Source organism: Acanthopagrus latus, chromosome 1, assembly GCF_904848185.1.
Source record: "Acanthopagrus latus isolate v.2019 chromosome 1, fAcaLat1.1, whole genome shotgun sequence".
Taxonomy (NCBI): domain Eukaryota; kingdom Metazoa; phylum Chordata; class Actinopteri; order Spariformes; family Sparidae; genus Acanthopagrus; species Acanthopagrus latus.
In genome coordinates, this window is record NC_051039.1 from 8838561 (window position 1) to 8856125 (window position 17565).

The 17565-nt window shown below is 40.8% G+C and overlaps 1 protein-coding gene across 1 annotated transcript; it reads right to left on the reverse strand.

Annotated features, from left to right (window-relative positions):
* Positions 1–1562: 1562 nt before the first annotated feature.
* On the reverse strand, positions 1563–12221 carry anxa5b (annexin A5b). The gene is made up of 13 exons (XM_037110531.1): positions 12143–12221; positions 11823–11870; positions 6972–7056; positions 6492–6586; positions 5646–5759; positions 5409–5499; positions 4745–4824; positions 4507–4557; positions 2949–3042; positions 2747–2842; positions 2593–2651; positions 2313–2435; positions 1563–1989 (listed from the first exon to the last, which is right to left on the reverse strand). The coding sequence occupies exons 2-13, from the start codon at positions 11823–11825 to the stop codon at positions 1927–1929; spliced, it is 954 nt and encodes a 317-aa protein (XP_036966426.1). The 5' UTR covers positions 11826–11870; positions 12143–12221; the 3' UTR covers positions 1563–1926.
* Between the last annotated feature and the right edge of the window lie 5344 nt (positions 12222–17565).

Consider the following 17565-nt stretch of genomic DNA (forward strand, 5'->3'; position numbering starts at 1 on the left):
AGTAAAATTAAAATCTAAATGAGGCTGTAAAGTGTCTTCAGAGGAATGCAGATGTGTTTCTTTAGGTCTCAGGTTGATGATTTGCAGAGCAACATGAATCAGTTAGAGGTTCTTATAGGTGACGTGAAGAAATTGATGTGGAGCAACAACGATTTATCAATTGATACCAACTATTACTACCAACTATTTTGATGATCGATTCATCGTTTCAGTCAATTTTCAAGCAAATATATCGAACATTTGTTGGTTCCAGCTTATTAAATTCGTAGATTTGCTGTGTTTCTTTGTCATTTATGATAGAAAATTAAGAGCTTTGGGCTGTTGGTTGGGCAAAAGAAGCAATGTGAGGATTCAGTTTAGGGCTTTTGTGATGAACAAGGGAGTCGCAAGATAAAGTGGCTGCCGTTTGGTAATGGAGAGAAAATCTGATCACATGTATTTGAGTTAGGGAAACGTTTTTTACATTACTTTGCCTGTACCTGTGATATTAGTTTCCTTGACAGACAGCAACAAAATCTCTCTTTCCTCATGTATTTTGGCTTTTTAAAGAATGTTCTCAGTTAAAAGTCGCAGTGGGGTGGCGAGCACCAACCTGATTTCTAGTGGGGTCGCGACTCAAAAAGGGATGAGAGCCACTGGACAAAATGATTCATCGTGAAAATTACCAACAGATCTTTATTCAGGGACTGAATAACCAACTGGTGGCTCCAAGTGAACGATAACATTTTACAGCCATGGGCACAATGAGAGCGTGTCTGTGAGAAGGTGGTGCATGGAGGTGGAGATGGATGAAGGAAAAAAGCTGAAGATCTGATGAGAAGGTGAGAGTTCATTCTGGCGAGCTCATCTCAGGCAGTGGAAATGAAGATCCAGAGGTTGAGGGTGGAGAACAAATTCAAAGATCAACTGCAGCGACATGATTGGCTCATAGTGACGGTTCCGAAATCTGATGAAATGAAGATGTTTTTTGTCGTTGACCCATTTGTGATTATTATTTGTGCAAGCTTCATTTTTTACTTTGTTCTTCATGTATGTTACTTGATCAAGTTAATGTAACCATGTCTTTTATTTGATCAGCTGATCACAGTTTTTGCACATAGCGCTGCAACTAGCGATTATATTCATGTTCATAAAGCTGTTTTTTGGTCTATAAAATGTAAATTAACTGAAAAATATCAATTAGCGTTTTCCAAAGCCCAGGATGACATCCTTAATTGATTTTTTTTTTCACTCACAACCAAAATATATTCAGCTTAAAGTCAGAGAGCAGTCAAGACACAAGAAAGTATCTAAACATAAGAAGCTGGAGTATCAAGTATCTTCTTTTTCTTCTACTTAAACTGATTTTTCAATCACCAAAATACTTCATTTAATATCTGTAAATGTGATTAATGATAGTACTGACTAAATGTACTTTCCACCTCAGTCCACCATGAGGTGATGCTGAGGTAATTTAACCTTCAGGACTCCACAGTGTCTCTATCGAAGCGTCTCTACCTCCCTCCAGTGGCAACGAGAGGCCGGTGCATGTTCAACACGAGAGCGGAGACACAAGTCATCTCTGTACTTCATCAGCTGAAATGTTTATTATTGCATATATTGTTTCTGCCATACAAAGTGCAAACAAAACCATTTTGGTCCAATTCCTTATCATTACAAAGGATTTATATAAAATTAATCTTACTGAAGATGTTAGTCGACCATAAAGCTGCATTAAAGTGGACATGAACAAAATGTTAGCTACCTTTCAAAGACGGTTTTTAAAAAAGACCCGATGGGCCGTCTCCCACACACAAGACAGTTTTCGTTTGTGATCATTTTTGACTTTGTGTTAGCTTGTTTCGGTGAGCCGTCGGGGCCGTGCGGGGCTAACCCAGAGAAGAGGCACTTCAGGTGGGGTTCCTGCTCTACTGCTCGATGCGCTTCTTACGCGTCGTCTCCGCCGCAGAGCAGCAGTAAGGCCTTCCTGTAGTCACCGCCGGTATCTCCCTGTAACACGAACACACACAGAAGTTAGATGAGGAGGGGAAAGGTTCATGTTGCCCTACAAAACAAAAACGTCATAAAAAACCGAGCAGAAGTCTGTCTCTGATCTAATGTGCCATGAAATTAAAGATTTCTATTGGACTGAATGTTCAAAAAAGTATTTTTATAACGTCTGCACAAGGTTAAAATGAGACTTATTCTATATTATCCACATATATATAAATTGATGCATAAAAATCAGGTGAACACCTCTGGGAGCTTCACATCTTCACATCTTCTCACTTTGATGCTCTGTGTGTGTGTGCGTGTGTGTGTGTGTGTTTTACCTTGATCATGGAAAACAGGGAGCAGGGGAACATCCTCCTGAACTCAGCTCTGATGTCCATCAAGTCCACCTCGCTGCGACTCACCATCACTCTGATCAGGGTGTCGTCATCAGTTCCTGCACCCTGAGACAAACACACAAACACAAGATGATGACGACACAATATGTCTGACTTAGATTAGGATTTAGATTACAGACGAGATCACAGCTGATTTTACAGTGGGCGAACATATCATCGTTTATACTCAGTTGGTCATCTCAGACATATTTGCTCGTCTTACCTTCATTGCATAGTACAGGGTCTCGGCAAAATAGGCTGGGACGCTCCTGGCACACTTCACTTTAAAAGAAGAACACAAAAGACAGAAATGTCATTCAGAGTCTCCACCTGTTAAGATCCCGACTAAAGGATGTGCAGTCTTTATAGTCTCGTACCAACGGCCAGCAGCAGGTCTCTCAGGGGTCCAGATGTTTCCCTCTTGATGCTCTCCTCCATCTCGTATCCAGACAACTTCATGTAAGCGTCAAATACTGAAACACACACACACATAGGTTCACAATGAGTCCGGCTGTTGCGTAAATCTGCAAAAAAACAATTAGAGAGGCTCTCGGATTCTCTCTGGACTCCGAGACGAACCTTTCCTGAGGTGCTCTGCGCTGCGGTTTCCCAGGATGGTGACAAAAGTTTGTTCATCGGTGCCAAACTTCTTCTCTCCCGCCTCGAAGAGGACCTACAACCACAGGAACAGATGACACACTTCAAACATTGTGCCAGTCAGTGGTGGGAAGTAACTGAGTACATTTACTGAAGTACAGCCTAAGCCATTTTGTGCTACTTTATTCTTCTCCCCAGATAGATTTCAGAGAACTTTTGCACAATCCCTGATCAATATTTCTGCACTTTCCTTCACAGCTATTTAATATAAAAAAATATTCATATTGCACATAATGTTTTTATTCCCTTTTGTTGCATATGTTAATGTGAATCTTCTATTTTCTATCAATGCATCTTGACTTGCAATACTTGCTTTTATTTTCATTTTATTCTATTCTTGTATTTATTCTTATGCACCAACACACCAAAGACAATTCTTTGTAGGTGAAAACTAGTTTTTAGACATTTTCATTACATTCTGCTGATAATACTCTCTAACATTGTTAATATTAACTGAGTCAACAAAACAACCTGTTAAAAACGTGATTTGAAATCAATTTTAATGGCGTGACCCTCCAACCTCAGCCTGTACTCAGCCCTGAAACTTTACGCTTAAGATTTAATTGATTGATTTTTATTGGATAGTGTGTTTTACAAACTGACACCGGACAGCAGTGTCAAATTCCTCAAATTCAAATTTGAAATAAGCTTTATAAACACACTGTGAACAGATTTATTCTTTTTCACTTAGAAACATTAATTGAAGAGCTTGTTTGTCTTATTTTGCAGATGACACAGCTCACTGGCTTCTCTGCCGACACAGTTTGTGACGACTGATTATCATATTGGGAGTATGTGTGTATGAATTTATCTTATAAATCAAGTTCTTCATCTCACTGATGCAAAAATCAAATATTGTAATAAAGCAGCTGTGCTGATTTGCAGCTGATAACTCTGTCTGCTTAATTCCATGAATGACAGGTTTTTTTCACTTGTAACTGCAAACTTCAATGTTTTTAGAGACCTAAAGTCCTGGTCATTCACAAGATAAAACGCTGTGACATCTTGAAGGATCTCTTGTCTTCTTGGAGAGGAATGAGCTGCTCAGACACTGCGGTGACGTAACAGATCAGTGAGAAACTCTCCAAGAGATACTGTTGATAGAAACTGTACTGAACAAGTTACGGCAACAGTCATGTTGTGACAGATGTTATCTGAGATCAGAAAAACATTCAGCAGAGTGGCAGCAGGAACTACGGGAAAAAAATCTGTTCATGCCTTACTCCTTTTTCACTTACTGCCTTTGTAACCTACATTCAACCAGGAAATGTGATGGGAGATGTTACCCCAGCTCTCCACTAGAGGGCAGCATGACAGCAAAACAGAGTGGCTGTTGACTCTACAACCCCCTCCTCCACCCAAACAGGCTTCAAAGGCCGCAAACACATGTGACAGTCACACCCTCAGACGAAAAGACAAACGCACCATTGATGGTGAGGAGCGGAAATATGTTCTGATCAAAAATAAACAGCAAACTCACCTGAGCATCACTCTCGATGGTTCCCTCCTGGATCCCCTTCTGCCTGTTCGCCTGACGAGAGACGTAAAGTTTTAGTTAGGAGAGGAGAGGAGGGAGGGGAGGAGAGGAGAGGAGAGGAGAGGAGAGGAGAGGAGAGGAGAGGTGAGGAGAGGAGGGAGGGGAGGGGAGAGGTGAGGAGAGGAGAGGTGAGGAGAGGAGGGAGGGGAGGAGAGGAGAGGAGGGAGGGGACGAGACTTACCTGCAGCAGAATAACCAGAAGTCTCTTGAAGTGACCTGAGGTGTCACCAGAAACATCCTCCTCCAGGTCGTCATCATATTCTGAGGGACACACATGCAGACACATAAATGTCTTCTTGAAAAACATAACAATAGTTTTAGAGACCTGCCCGTCATGCATTATGAAGAATGACAATAACAAAAGTGAGTACAATGCAACAGATTTTTTAGACTCAGGAAAGAATATTTTGCCTCTGGAGTGACCAGACTCATGATGCTGACTCACATTGCTGCGACAGAAAAATCGACTTTGCAGATTTTACACACTGCATGCCCCTCTCCTCTAAAACCTCCCGCAAGAAATTGGGAATTCTCCTTTCCAGGTCTTCTGAAATTAGCTTGAGTATTTTTTTCTCTTTTCCATTTTTCTTTCCATCTCTCGCCGAGGAGGACAACAGTACAATAGACCTCACATTGTACAGTGCAAGATTTTTTTTTTAAGTTAAATAATAAATGAAGAACAAGGATTTTGAGCAATGTTTTATTAAGGCACGCATCAACTGTGTGCCTGGACTGATTAGATTAACGTTTAAATAAGAAATAAACAGGCAAACCAACAACGTTCATGATGAGTTCATCTGCATGTCAACACAGAATTTATCATTCTCTCTGAAAACTTGTCTCACCTTGTCTGTAAGCGGCGACGATGTCCTTCACCTGCTGACATGTTCTGGAGGCGAGGACCTCCACCAGCACCTTCTCGTCCGTTCCTGCCCCCTACAGGTCAAAGAGGGAAACATCTCATTCAATTAAATGTGAGGTTTCCAGCTGCTCTAACTGCAATAACATTTGTGTGAATTAATCTTCTATCTGCAGGACAGAAGAGTCTTTATCTGCCACCCTGAGGAGACTTCAGCACCCACCTTGATGGCGTTGCGGAGTAGTGTCACATCGTAAGCGAGGGGCGGGGTCATCAGACCCACGATCAGGGTCTCAAATTTACCACCCAGCTCTCCCTTCAGGTCGTCCACCAGATCCTGTCGTGGGGGAAATAGTTGATTAGCTCTGCTGCAGTGTAAATCTTTACGGGTGTTTAAGGATTTTATGGCTGATCAGTCTCGTCACATTTTTAATATTTTCTGCGGATGACTTGTGCCGTGCTGACAGTAATGGTTTATGTGTGTCAGGATGAGAGTTTTGATGCATGTAGATGCATTTAAAGGCCTCGGGATGCTTCAAAACAGTTGGTGGCTACATAATCAACAGGTGATCATGTCGAGGGGGCAGTTTTCTTCTCGGCTTGTGTAAAGGAAAAAGTTCTACGTTTTTGGAAACTTTTCGTGTTCTTTTGCCGAGAGTGAGATGAGAAGACTGACGCCACCCTCCTGCCTATATGATAAATATGAAGCTGGAGTCTGCTGCAAGTTAGCTTAGCTTAGCATAAAGGCCTTAAAGAGGGGGAAGCAGCTAGCCTAACTCTATATCAAGGAGGTATGAAAAACCATCTGTCAGCACCAGTCTTGCCTTTTCTGACTTTTTCCAGTGTTTATGCTAAGCTAAGCTAAGCTAACAAGCTGCTGGTTGTGGGTCAGTATTCATCGTACAGACGTGGGAGTGGTATTAAGATTTTTACCCACAGTCTTCTATCTTATATTTGTGTGTCTGAACAACATGTCACACATTTTTTAGTATGAAGCACTGCAGCCTTTATAAAGTTGGCATTTAAACGTTTGTGTCGTGTTGTTTTACAGCTGTGGAGGAAATCCAACCTTGCCGAACAGAGTCTTGTAGGTGGCCTTGATCTCCTGCCTCTGGGAGTTGCTGCGAGCAGTCAGCAGCTGCAGGATGGTGTCCTCGTCGGTACCTACGGCGACAAGCACCATGGTTACTCAGGCAAGCAGGAAGTGTTTGTATACAGCCGCTCTCACGGAGCCACACGCACTGCACAACAATGAGCACGCTCCGTCTCTGTCTGAGCGGACTGCTAGATTATTCCACCACGTAATTGCAGGCCTCAGTCGAGGTCCGCAGATGAGTTTGCTCGCGGTGACTCAAGTTTCACCGCCGCTCATCTGTGTTTGACTCACTGCTGTCTGGGTGGAGCGCCGCAACAGACAGCAGGGATTACTACAGTGTTTCTTCAGAGAGAGGAACTCCCCCAAAAGCGCTCTCTCATTGGTCAAGCTGGAGCTTTTACTACAGGCTGACGCTCCCTGAGCAGATCAGATGACACCGTGCTGACATCTTACCCAGTCCTTTCATCGACTTGTACAGGGCTTCAGCATCCGCGCTGGCGTTGAAGTTTCCGCTGGCTTTCACGGTTCCTCTGCTGGCCTGCAACGTGGAAGAAATGGAGTTACTCGAGTTATTCTGGTCTAGATTTTCCAGATTCGTGCTGTGAACTGGACCTCTGTGCTATGTACTGTTCTTCAAACTGCAACACACGGATGATAAAATGATCCATGACACCAGATTATTTCTCCTGAGTCGTGCAGACACTGATACCACGCAGCACAAACAGCAACAGTTTTAGACAAAGGGGACATCAGCTTGTCCCTCTTGGCTTATCGGCAACCTCGGCGAGTTTAAACCCTCCAAACATACCAGCGAACAAATTTACAGCAAACAAGACGAGCATTGTACGTGGGATCGAGTCACTGTGACTTGAACTCAAGACGATTTGATTCACTATTTTCGATGACTTGCAATTACACTGACTTGGAAGGCTCGAGACTTGACATGAGACATGATGACTCAAAAGACTTGTTTGTGTTCATCTAATGGTTTTAATGGTTCAAAGCTCTGGGGAAATGACTGGACTTGTTTGAGACTGACAGTGTCTCAGTCCTTCATTGAAAATAGCTATTGACACAATTAAAAAACACGTAGCACGTTTTCTGGAGACAATTTTAAGCACTTCTTAAGGTTAACTGTCCTATTGTGTTGTTGTTGTTGTTATTTGGGGCGGCTGTGGCTCGGGCAGAAAGGTTGTCCACCAATCAGAGTGTCTGTGGTTTGATTTTCAGCCCAGGCAGCCTACATATATTGACATTAAGTGTCCTTGGGGAAAATGAATCCCCACTTTGCTTCTGGTGCCTTTTCCATCCAGTGTGTTGCTCCTGGTGAGCAGGTGGTTGCTTGCATGGGAGCCAACACAGCTAACACAATCCATTCACTATCAAAAAACAACGTCACACAGTGGCACCAAACTGAAAACATGCGTGACATGAGAAAACGTTTCTTCGCGTATGTTACTGTGTACATCTTTCTGCAGTCTGTGGCTTTTTATCAGATATAATCTGACTGCTGTAACACTGCCGCTCACAAATCTGCCTTTTCAGACTGATATTCATGTGCATTATCTTGGATTCCTTCGATGCATTACCTTATAAAAAATACTGATCCTATCATTCTCTGCATACATTATGCTTCTTACATGCAGTCAGATTTGTTATGCTTGGAACTTTCTGCGTTTACTGATGCAGAACATATAAATCAATCTCCACATTCAGATCGATATAAAAAAGCGTATCTCAGATGTTCATGTAGAACATTATGTACTCACTTTCTGCCTTCTCTCCCGATAAAAAGGTACAGAATGTGCTTATTCTCTACATACTTATCTACATTACATGCATATAAAACTCTGTTGACTCAGATTTTTTTGAGTGCAGCTCATCAAACATCCCCCCCCCCTTCAGATGCACTTAATGACTTGCAGACTTCATGAAGTGCAGATGTGCGGATATGAGCACAAGCACTCACATCAGACCATTAAGTTCACGCACTCCGGTTTCATCATGAAACGTTCCCACATCATCTTTTTAGGCTTGGATTTGCCGCCTTACATCTCAAATTTGAGGGATGAAGTGAAACAAAAGGCCGCATCGCTCAGATTATGAGGTTTGTCATTTGCCCGAATGTGGAAAAAGTGTGTCGGAGCAGCAACAAGATCGATGCTGAATGTGACAAGGGCTGGAAAAACATTAACTTTTATGATTGATTTTTTTTTTTAGAAACAATGCAGCTCTCATTCCAAACACTCCCTCCAAAATGTGTCACATGAACAATAAAACAGCCGAGGGTTGCTTCTTATTTGAGATGGAGAGATTGTTTAGAGAGGAAAACCACGGGAATGTCTCAGGAATTCTGACCCTGAAAAATCTGGAAGGAAAAAAAAAAAGAAAAAGAAAAAGCAGCGCTCGCCCATAAACAAGGATTCTGTCTTTCCTCTGGAGGAGAGGGAACGCCAAAATGTCCTCGAGCTGAACACACTCATCGCCACAAGCTAAACAAAATCTAATCAGCCTGCAGACGGCTGCTCGCGTAAACATCCAAACAAGGAGAAGTTTAGGAAACAACACACCGCAGGTCATTCCCACGGGAATGTTTCAGCTCCTATAGCGAGTTGAAAAGTCGTGTCGTGCAGAGCGAGTTCAGACATGAGCCGAGGCGAGGGGGCTTCTGACGGAGGTATGCTGACCCGCCATGTGTAAACACCGGCTGTGACAGCTGGTATCTCTGCTGCACGTCACAGTCAGAACATCTTATCGCTCCCATCCTTCGTTTATGGATTGCGGTTGCCATGGGGACAGTACACATAAGGGAAGTCACCCATCAAATCATCAAACACGTGTTGTACTGATAACTGTACTTTTAGTGTCTATAAAAGTCGAGCCTGATGGCGAACATCACTCCCATAAAAACACCAAAACCAACAATCTGTTCGTCATGTTCCTCTCTCAGCACTGGGCCGCGTCCAGCTTCTCTATCACACTCTCGTGTTGTCGTGTAAATCCAGCATTCCTCTTTCCTTTGTGCACCTTTAACCCTCCCTAAAAAGCCCCAAAACTCACTATCAGCCCAGCTGTGGCATTTTTTTTTTTATTTTTTTTTTGTTTAGGTCACTGCAATCAAAAGAGCCACAGCTTTGCCTTTAATGCACGTCTGTCCATGCTGTTACAGGACCGGAGCTCTGCATGGCCAAAAAGGACGAGAGCGGCTCACGTTTTATTAACCAAATAAAAACAGCGTTATAATTAACATCAGATGTTTAATAAGTCTTTGTATTTATTATATTATACATCATACTTTAATATATTACCTTAACATGTTTATCTGTTTTTATTTTCAGTCGAATTATATTAAAAGCTCAAGGAAATCAACTTTTAAAAGACATGTCCATTCCTCGTTCCGTTGAACAAACAGCTCTCTTTACACATCGCAAGTTTTTTTAAAAGTGGATACATATATTTTTAGACTCAGCGTCCTTTAGTCTGACCATTTGCAGGTCAAAGCAAAGTAAAGAAACACACACTGGTGATGGACTTTTCAGTGAAGTAAGTTCTTTAACTTTGCCCTGTCCTGGCCAGGTCTCCCTCAAAATAAAGAGATTTTAATCTGATGGGACTTCCTGGGTAAATAAAGGTTATATAAAATAAATAAACAAATAAAATTAAAACCTGTCTACTGGTTAAACTTTTGTAATTGTTAATATTTGCATATTCATAGATTCTGAACTTGTCAGTGAGGGAGAAGGTGTTGATGTACATTTAAGAATTTAAGAACCAATGAGGCAGTTAGTCTTCATATGCTTTTTTAAATGAATTAAATGTTAAAATTAAGAAAAATGAACAGATTTCTCCATCAGGAGTTAAAACTCTTCTTACAAATCAACTTGTATATCATCATGTAGAGAACATTTGGGATAAACTTCTGTTTCTTAGATGGATAAAGGAGAACAGATGGATTCATTATTTCAGGAAAAATGTCCAAATTAGGAAAATTGTTTACACGTCTTTTTAAATGTATCTCAGGGTGGGGAGGCTGCTAAGATGATTGAGACTACATTGTGGCTACACAGCTCACTCTTTCCAACTGGAGACTTACATCTTTAAAAACAAGTCACAAATACAATACCACTGTAAAAACACGCCCAAATGACTTCCCAAAACACTGAAGTTGTTTGCAAATGTTATTAAACAAATAAACAAAGTGCAAAAGTAAGTGCAGTGCCTGTGAAGATGTCATTCAGTCCTCCTGGGTGTGGCTCATTCATATGTCTTTAATATTTTTGGAATATGCTCCTCCAGGCTTTGGCTTCACAGAGATGCTGGATTGATTCATTGTTAAAGTTGATCTCTTCACCGCATTTACTGACATTAAGAAACTTAAGTCTTAAAGTTATCCTCAAACTGGCCATTTGTCTCAGACAGATCCATTAAAACTGACTTTTTTTGACAGCACTACATACCAAAGAGAAGTGTTTTATCTCCCCAGACTGAACTGTCTGCAGACTTTCACAGATTATCATGAATATAATCACATTTTTAAAAAAAAAATGTTTTATGGTAACTCCACCCTGACAGACAGAGAACTGATTCCCCTTTAAGAGCGAGAGGGAGGGCGCCTGCTCCAGACTCCAGGCTGGAAATGAGAGTATTAAACACAGAGAGAGAGGAGGAGAGACCCACCCGAATGGAATAGAGCCCATATGAGTCATACGCCAAACTTCCCTAAATCAAACCTCTTAGCTGCCCTACAAGTACCCGTATTCACACACACACACACACACACACACACACACACACACACACACACACACACACACACACACTTCAAACTTGATTAACTGGAAAGTTTCATCAGTAAAAGTGTCGATTTCACAATTTCTATGTTGAAATCCACTTTATTAAAGCGACTTTTTAAAAACTTGTTCTGTTCTTTTTGCTGAGCTCGTACTTTTCTTTATGTTTAACAGATGTTTTCTGCCACTTCTGCTACATTCACACACAATAACTGTTTAATGTAAAGCAAAGATATGTCGAGTTCTATCCACAGTGGCTAGACATATTCAGATGTTCTCTCCCTGACTCCTCCTGCACTCCAGTCAAATCTTTGTATTATATAATGTGGAGGAAAAAAAAAAAAAAGGTGGGCGTTGTCATGGAGTTCAGAGGGTAAAAACGGCTGTGACTCACACATTTGCATAAATAACGGATTTTCGCCAAGAACAACAGTGATGTTAGTCATCAGGTTTAATGTAAAGCTACAAGAAATAAAAGAAAATAAAAAATCTGTGAGGAGAAGAAGTCACTCACCATTTTGAGAGTGCTGGAGGTTTAATCACCGGTAAGAAGAAAACCAATCTGTAAGAGAGCGAGAGAGAGAGAGCAGAGAAAACATCAGTATTTACTGTAAACATCTGCATTTAACTTGTTCCGTCTGCTTTCTGACTGTATCTCCTCTCCTGTCTGCTGTGGGGAAGCTGTCTGACTTCCGCAACAACACAACTCGCTCCTCTCTGTCTTCTCTCACCAGGTGAGTTCAGACCCCCGTCCTGTCCCCTCTCACCTGGCTGACGCTGATAAACACAAACTTTATTTAAATCTGGAGTTTAAAGCTCTAGTGAGAAACTTACCGCGGAGCTGCAGCTGTCAGGTGAAGCTCGGTGAGCAGGCAGAGAAGGAGAGAGAGAGAGAGAGTTGGGAGGAGAGGAGAGGAAGAAGAAGGACGGACCGCTGAGACCCGCTCGGAAATACTCTCCGCCGCGCGCGCGAGTGTGAGGGTGCGCGTGTGCGGGGCCACACCCCAGGCTGTGGCTCAGCCCGTGCTCCCGGTGCACTCTGGGAAATGTTGTTTCAGGCGTAGAGGAACGTGACAACGAGCAGAGGTTTGATCATTCCAGCTTTTAGAGCGTGAAATGAACTCACCCACATGTGAGAATCAGCCAGTGATGTGAAGAGTCCTTAAGAGACAAGTTAAAAATATCCTGATAACATTTTACATCGGTAAAAGTGAAAGTCATTAATCCAAATAGTGGCTAGGTAAAAGTATTTAAGTTTCTGATATTAACTGTATCTGTTAATATACCATGTATGTTAAAAAAAAAAAAAAAAAGTCTTTTCCTTTGGCTCTGATGCTGCATGGCATCTGCAAAGTAACTAGTAACTAAAGTGATTAGCACACAGGTTAAAGTCTTAAGTATCTGATATGAAAGCATGATATGATGTACAGATATGACGTACTGGTGTAATCTGCTGACAATAAATGTACTTAAGTATTAAAAGTGAAAGCTATTTTTCATATTCACATGTATGTTTGTAGGCTAGGGGTCTGATGCTGCATGTCATCTGCAAGTTATCATAAAAAATGTAGTGGAGTGGCAGAATAAAGTAGCAGGAAATGTAAATACTCATTAAGTTGCAAGTAAATGGTCAAAATGGTACTTTTACAGTCCTTGAGTCAAACTTAGTTACATTCAGTGTTGTAAAAAGTATCCAGAGGTCATACTTGAGTTAAAGCAAAGATTTTGTGCTAAAATATTAAAGCAAAGGTGTACCTGAGTAAAACTGTCTAAAGGGCAATAAACAGTGCGCTGAAAGATGCTAAAAACTAAGAGTTTCAAAGTTGAGTGATCATATATGTGCCTTCGTCACAAACAGTGATCCCTTTCACGTCACAATAGTCATTTGATCCTTTGATAAAATATTGATTAGTGCAGCTTTAAGGTCAGTAGACTTCAAAGCAGCAAGTTAACCATGAACTGACAGACAGGGGAGTCTGTTTGCGCTGCTCACACCTACAAGTTAAAGACTAGGAATAACGATCATTCTCCAAATGTCTAGAGAATCCTTGTTTGTCCCCGAGTGAAAGTACTGAATATAATGATACAGATACAAAGTGTGACACATTTACGTTGAAAATCACTGAGGCCAAATAAACTGCTCAGTCAATTCCTTGTTTTCATTTAGGCTGACACACAAAGCTTTTATAAACAAAGTAAAACAGTATGAAATTGATTAAAATGGCTTCTTCAAAATTACATACTGCTCCTTTAATCAGAATAGAGTGAGATCTTCTGACTGACTTTTGTTTTTTGTTTTGTTTTTTATAACTGAATAAACATACTTCATACTTGTTTTAAGATGGCGGACCCTGCCATCTTCCAAGCCCCAAACAGTGTTCTGGCGTTCTTGTTTATTCAGTTATGGGAAAAATAAATATTTCTGAGTTTGTATTATTATCTCATCAATATTGTATATATCACACTTGTGACTGTGAATTCTTCTCCCAAACAGCACAGTGCCCCTTTAAGTGTGATGTGATGAACTTCATAATTCCTACACGGTGAGCAACAGCAGTTCATGACATACCCTACACTGATAAAGACAAATCATCATGAGTTGTGCATTAGTTAAGCATTTCTTAAGTTAAGGATTTGTACCATTATTATAAAGTGCATGAAAATCTATTAGTGACACCAGGGAGCATCACACAGAGATATAATTGTAAAGAAGGAATGACAGCAGATTAAGATGTTGAATAATTCATAGACAAGATAGAAAAGAACGTCGACATGGACAGACTGATGCCAAGCTAGCTTATTAGAGCAGGGATCCAATGTACTGAATGAGGAACCTTATCACAGGAATGAATGGATTGGATTAGCATTGTTTCCACTATGAATGGTATTGTTTCTGTTACCTCTGGCATGTGTGGCATCTTCATACCACACTAATAAATCACCAAGTAAACTGAACCGAGAGCTGCAGATCAGTTCTGACAAAGAGACTGTTCACAGAGAAAGAGATAAGGACAGAGAGACAGAATGTGGGTTTTTAAACAAACATATAGTTTATCTGTGTATCCTGATAGTAAAAAAAAAAAATCAATCACATTTAAGCGGACAGATGATCTTTTATTTTGAAAGACCAAGAAATGAAACAACAGTCTGAACATGTAGGTTTAACAAAACAAAATCACACAACCAGGTCCACCTTTTGGAAAACAACACATCTTCTCTACAGAGTTTCCCTGAAAGCAAAGTTAAAAAATGTGGCAGTACCCTCGGGGCAGTTAGGGGTTAACTGCCTTGCTGAAGGGCATCTCAGTGGCAGCAAGGAGGGAGTGGAAAATGTTGTTCTTTCAACTCCCCACTCGTGTATCATGCTGTGTATCAGGATCAAAATCTTTTCCAGCTCCAGTTCTTTTACCTTTAGGCCAACATTGAACCTCTTCACTGGCTTTTTTTCTCCAACATAGTTATCAATGACATCTCATTGTCGTCATATCATGTGATCAGTGTTCCATAGTGTGACCACAACTGAGATATCTAACTCCATCTGGTGGTGAGGATGCGTCTCTTACAGTCTTTTGCATGGCAGTGGCATCATATTTATAGTACACATACACAGGGACCAGAATAAATAAAAATAGAAGCACTGCTCTGACAAACTTGCTCTACTTTAATGAAAATCTTCAGTCTTGGTCCTACAATTTAGATCAGGGGGAGACATCACAAGTGAAGAGGGTAACATTTTTAATGAGCCCTCCGCAACTGACTATTCACATTAAGACAATTGCCTTTTTTTTTTTTAATTCTCATTTTTAAATATGCAAATTAACATCAACATCAATAAATCTGGATTTAACATTCTCATTTCACTTTGTTATTCACAGAGGGAGTTTTTGATGTGTCTCTTTTTTTCATATCATAAATCTGTCAACAGCCATTTAAAAAAAACGGATCAATAAGAAGTATAAATAAGAAAAAATAGAGAGATAAATGGTTTAGTGTATGTCTCTGCTAGTGGAGTAAAGATATCTGGGAAGGGAAAAACTCAGTTTTGAGAAAGTTAACCTCAAGATATCATCAGGAAAATTTCCCAGTTGATTATTTACATTAAGGTAACTTTTTCCATAACATGTTTTCTGATGTAAGCTAAATAAATATGCAACAATTTGATCAGAAATCTGAATTAAAATGAGCTCATAAGACATGTTTGGGAGCAAAATTGCCCAAAAGTCCATATAACACACATATTCACAGGCATCTGAGCACACACACACACACACACACGCACACACACACTGGCTTTTTGGAGACGGCAGGTGTCAGTCTCAGATGATGCGCTCTTCACCTTCTGTATCTGTAGTGCTGTGACTGTTGAAGTAAGAACCAGAGAAAGAGCACTAACAGCACGCAGAGGAAGACGAAGAGACAAGAGTACACCAGCACGCTCCATCCCCAGCCTGCTGGTAAAGGAGGAACACCGTCCACTTCCCCAAACTGTGCTGGCACAGGCATGTCAGTGTGCAAAAAGAGTCAGCGGTCAAAATCAGAGTCCTCTGGTTCCTTTTTGACATTTGAGGAAGTGAACTCCAGTTGTAGTTTGTTGTTCTTTCGCCAGCGGTTTCAGAAACTTTCTGTGGCAGGAAAGACTGATGACTACAATCAACCTTCTACTCAGTCAAACAGATTTCAGAGCAAAGACCCTGATGGCAGCAACAAGCATGAGCGCTGTCTCGTCTCTCAGGATGCTGATGAATATCCTGCGAGCTGACAAGAATTCATCTCATCACTGTTCTCTGCTCTCTGACTTCATCCACATCCGCAATGCAATCAGAGAGAACAAGAAATAAGAAAAAGATGCGAGTTCTCTCCTCTCTTGTCTTCTTCCGCTGAATTTTCCACAGACTACTGCCTCACTACTGTTGGTCCCCTTTCTATAGACCCGACAAATACTTGTTTTATATACTCGTAGGACATATCAACAGCTAACCATATCACTCTGACCTTTGATCCATCAACCCACGGGCAGTCTTACAGCCACTGACTCATCCTGCAGGCATGCATAATCAATGCGTTTTGCGATCATCTATCATCACTTCTGATTGAAATATATATTCCCAGCCTGCATGAATAAAACATGCATACTTTAGATCTAGTTCAACTCTACTTTTAAAAAGTTCTTTTTAAAGGCCCTCCTGCCACGTTCAGCATATGGCATGTTCTTCATTAAATAAATGTCCACCTGCGTGTCAAAGAAAAGCTGCACTGTCTAAATGCACTTGGAACGCCCCTCATGTTATGGTCTCAAGGGCTTCATCTGTTTTTTGAGAAGATAAAGTATTCCATCCTTGACCCCCTCATAGTAAATAGAGACAAAACCCAAAAAGAAACTCACGTAGAGGCTGCCCTACGCTTGGAATATCAGGCATGCAACCTGGGCTGGATCTATGCACATCATGCCTCGGACCTCCCTGCTATCCGGCGGCCCAGACAGACAGACAACGGCCTACATAACATTTTAAATAAGTTTGAAAAAAAATGTTGTTAATTTTTTTTTTAAAAAACCCTGATCTAAAGATTTATGTCAATGCTTTCATATTTACCCAAGATTAATTTTAAGCATACACAAAGTGGGCATCAATGTGCATTAACGTAGGTCTCTTTCGATGGTTTCACATCATCAAAAGTCAGGAGAAACATCTGTAAATACAAGTTTTCAGATGAAATGTCTAAACCTGAATAGGTAAAGACACGCTGCAATTCATTCAATCTCAAGGACAAAACAAACAACAAGAAAAAAAAACAAGAAAAATAAAATGAAATGAAAACAAAATGCAAAGTGTTCGAAACATGTGTTGTATAACTGATTGAAGTCATCGCTGTTCCCATTACTATCAGTCATTAAACTAGTGAAAGCAGGTGCAGAGTGGTTAGAGTGCCATTAGGAGGAAGTAAGGCACGCTTCATAACCACTACCTGAAAGTCTCAAAGTCACCGACAGCACTCAGGAACATTTTATGCGGCCCTTGAACATGAAATAACACTCTTGCATCATATTTTAATCATCCATAGTTCATTCAAGTACTTAAACAGGCCCAAACAAGCATCTGTCAGGTTAGCAGTGACAACTTGTAGAAAGCTACCGGTTGCATAGCAACTAGATTCAACTGTCGTGAGAATTACATTCTGTTACCAAAGCTGGTTAGCTTGCCTTTAACAGAGCTATTTTGGTGAACAAATCGACAGTTTAATGTGAGGGTGAGATGAAA

Excerpts from the sequence above, each read along its gene's own strand:
- anxa5b (XM_037110531.1), bottom strand. Across the intron at positions 2,843-2,948 it reads CGCAGAGCACCTCAGGAAAG|TATTTGACGCTTACATGAAG; the intron begins GTTCGTCTCGGA and ends TGTGTGTTTCAG. Across the intron at positions 2,652-2,746 it reads AGACCTGCTGCTGGCCGTTG|TGAAGTGTGCCAGGAGCGTC; the intron begins GTACGAGACTAT and ends CTTCTTTTAAAG.